Source organism: Limulus polyphemus, unplaced genomic scaffold, assembly GCF_000517525.1.
Source record: "Limulus polyphemus unplaced genomic scaffold, Limulus_polyphemus-2.1.2 Scaffold10331, whole genome shotgun sequence".
NCBI lineage: Eukaryota > Metazoa > Arthropoda > Merostomata > Xiphosura > Limulidae > Limulus > Limulus polyphemus.
The window spans coordinates 1-3,455 of NW_013675941.1; the positions used below are offsets into that span (position 1 = coordinate 1).

At 37.1% G+C, this 3,455-nt stretch overlaps 1 protein-coding gene across 4 annotated transcripts in view; it reads left to right on the plus strand.

Annotated features, from left to right (window-relative positions):
* The first annotated feature begins 1,573 nt into the window (after positions 1–1,573).
* Positions 1,574–3,455, plus strand: part of LOC106476341 (ADP-ribosylation factor-like protein 4A) — a 15,226-nt gene continuing 13,344 nt past the window's right edge. For 2 of the 4 annotated variants that reach the window (XR_002609140.1, XR_002609142.1), the window contains exon 1: positions 1,576–1,824. Coding sequence is in view for 1 of the 4 variants with exons in the window: in XM_013936998.2 (XP_013792452.1) it covers positions 2,370–2,954 (585 nt within the window). In the remaining 3 variants the exon portion in view is untranslated. Of the gene's footprint in view, positions 1,825–2,307; positions 3,450–3,455 lie in introns of those variants that run through there. The other 2 variants (XM_013936998.2, XR_002609141.1) reach the window with 2 other exon arrangements.

The window sequence follows — 3,455 nt, forward strand, 5'->3', positions numbered from 1 at the left end:
CCTGTTCTGGTTATACCGTTCACACATATACACAGGAATATATATATATATATCTGTTCTAGTTATACCGTTCACACATATACACAGGAATATATATATATCCCTGTTCTGGTTATACCGTTCACACATATACACAGGAATATATATATATATATCTGTTCTAGTTATACCGTTCACACATATACACAGGAATATATATTACTTAGATGATGAATAAACTTATTCTGGTCATTTATAAATATTAGATCAATCACGTATTGATTTACGATTTAATTCCAGCAAGTTTGTTGTGTTGAACGTTTCATTTCTCTCTACCTTTGATCCGTAGAATTAACATAGTATATTATCCGAAACGTTACAGCCAACAGTTATGGAATACACGAAACGTTACAACCAACAGTTATGGATAACAAGCAAATGGAGTAGAGAATTCGCCATATTTAAATAAGTTGGTTAAAAACAAAAAACCGGTATTTTTTAAAGAAACTATTATCGTGTGTAGGCTAGCGTCCAACACAGAATCGTGTTGACGTGGTAACGAAAACCTTTTGTTATGTTTCTCTTCAGATATCAGCTTAACGTTCTTAATTGTTAAATGTTTGTAAATGGTGTACAGTTATTGAGGTACAAGTATCAAAATTAACACAAATGAGCATTGAGCTATCTGTGCTCTGCCCACCGAAGGTATCAAAACACAGGTTTTATCGTTATTATCCCTTAGACTTACCACTGGGGTCGTCTTAATTATGAATATATATATAAAGAGACTGAAACTTGGCAAAATAATCTTTTCGGAATATTCTTATTGAAACGGTTTGGGTATTTTTATAACTTTCTGCTTTCACAGACAAACAGTAAAATATCTTATGATTGCTGACGCATCTATATATATATGTATAGAGAGAGAGAGACAGAGAGGGTGGGGGTGGAGATAAATATGGAAATTTTAGGTTTTTAATTAAAATTGATGGCCCTCTAATGGCTCAACGTCTAGTCTGACGGGTTATAACACTAAAAACTACGTTTTGATACACAAGGCAGACAGCCCATTGTATAACTTTAGGCTTAACAACAAACAAACAAATACGACAGGTCTGTTTATTCCTTGTTATTTTTAAAGCCTTTTTCAGTACTTGCTCTTCTAGAAAGTACAAGGTTATAAATGACGACACTTTGAGTACACGACAAAAATACCGAATCTGAAATCATGTTAACTTCTAGATCTCTACTGCCATAGGAGAGATATAATGTCGGAAGGTGTTCTGATTGAGCCCCCCCCCCCCCGGTGGCACAGCGGTATGTCTGCGGACTTACAACGTGGTGGGCAGATCACAGATAGCCCTTTGTCTATATAATTATGATTGACTATAAAAAAGGGTGATCTACAGACTACCAAGCACGGCCGTCGAAGTGGACATGATTTTATCATTCTGCCATTTTTCTGACCAATAGGTTTTAATAATATTATTATTTCCTTGCTCACTATCGCCTAAAAGTTTTTTTTTTCTTCTTACGTTTCACGAGCCCCACGTGAGGCTGACGTCACAGTTTAATGAATTACAGAGCTGCTGATTGTGGCTCGTGATGAATGCCAGGCACGTAGACAGTTTGTGAACTGAGAGGTGGTATCAGGTAGCGCGTCTGAGGAACACGAGAACGGGATACCAACCCCAGCTAGTAAGCAGTCATTTCAGCTTACTTACTTTGGTAGGATATACAAGTCTTATCGACACAGTCTTTTGAAATACCAACTCACTTATAAAAATTAGTAGCGATAACATTTGCGATGACCTGATGATGACCGGAAACGCACTGAATTAATCGGTAAGTATTTTGAAATAATTTAAAGGTAAAAATTAGACATACACTCGGAATTATTTAAAGTTGTTTTTTTTCTTTTTACTCTTTGGGTTTGAGCGTTGAATTTAACCAATAATTACTTTCTTTAATGAGAAAGGGCACATTTAATAATGGAATCAGTTTAATAAATAAACAAGTTTTAATTTCCTAAAGTGGGCCTAAGGCCGAAACGTTAGAAAATATATTTATTTGGTCAAAGTGTAGAAACAATTTTCATTCAATTAATAAAAAAGCTAATTTATTTTCTTGAGTTTCATGGCTGGATAGAATATTTTCACTTGCATAGATGTAATAACAGGCAATAAAGAACGTATACAACGTTTAAAGAACGTTTGTTGTTGTTCTCCTAATATAAAAACGAAGGTTTATTCACTATACAATTTACAACGACGCTACTGTCAAAGCAGTGCTTTGGGAAATCTTTGTCAGCAACTGTTTTTGTTTTAGGAACATGACTAAAGCCAGCTGGTTCTTCCAGTAGCCGAGTTCTACGAACCTCAAGTTTCAACATGGGAGCTTCTGTGGGGAAGAAAGTCTCTCTTTTGAAAAGCCTACCGCCTAACCATTCCCTTCATGTAGTGATGCTGGGACTGGATTCGGCAGGAAAAACAACAGCTCTTTACCGGCTGAAGTTTGACCAGTTCTTGAACACGATACCTACAATAGGTTTTAATTGTGAAAAAATCAAGTGGACAACTGGTAAGGCTAGAGGAACGAGGTTTATGTTTTGGGATGTTGGAGGTCAGGATAAATTAAGACCGTTGTGGCGATCTTACACCAGATGTACCGATGGTATCGTCTTTGTTCTGGATAGTGTCGAGGTAGAGAGAATGGAGGAAGCGAGAATGGAGCTCTTGAGAATTGCCAGAGAAAACTATGGAGTGCCTATCTTGGTGCTGGCCAACAAGCAAGACCTTCCAAGGGCAAAAAATACTCGAGACATTGAAAAACACCTCGGTCTGAAGGACCTGGAGTCGAATCATTTGTGGCACGTTCAGCCTACTTGTGCGATAATCGGAGATGGGCTAGACCAAGGGCTTGAGGTGCTGTACGATATGATAATCACAGCGAAACAGTCAAAGAAGAAAAGATAGAACGGAACATTTACTAGGTCGCTATCGCAAGGTCATTGAAGAAGTTCGTCCAGTGATGTGAGGAACTAAACGAACCTTTCTGTGGATATTTTATAAAGCCAGTTATTTGGGAATATGATATTACTTTACTGTCCACAAGTAATTATTCAGTCAGTAAAAGACCTATCAAATACTAACTCGTTACTCAGATGTGTGGTCCTCATCACATACTTTATTTGTACATTTAAAAATGTATTCTAATTTGAAGTTAACTGTCATAAGTTCTTGTGTTCATGGCAACGAGAACGTCACTAAACTTCACTGTCATAAGTTATTGTGTTCATGGCAACGAGAACGTCACTAAACTTCACTGTCATAAGTTATTGTGTTCATGGCAGTGAGAACGTCACTAAACTTCACTGTCATAAGTTCTTGTGTTCATGGCAGTGAGAACGTCACTAAACTTCACTGTCATAAGTTCTTGTGTTCATGGCAGTGAGAACGTCACTAAACTTCACTGTC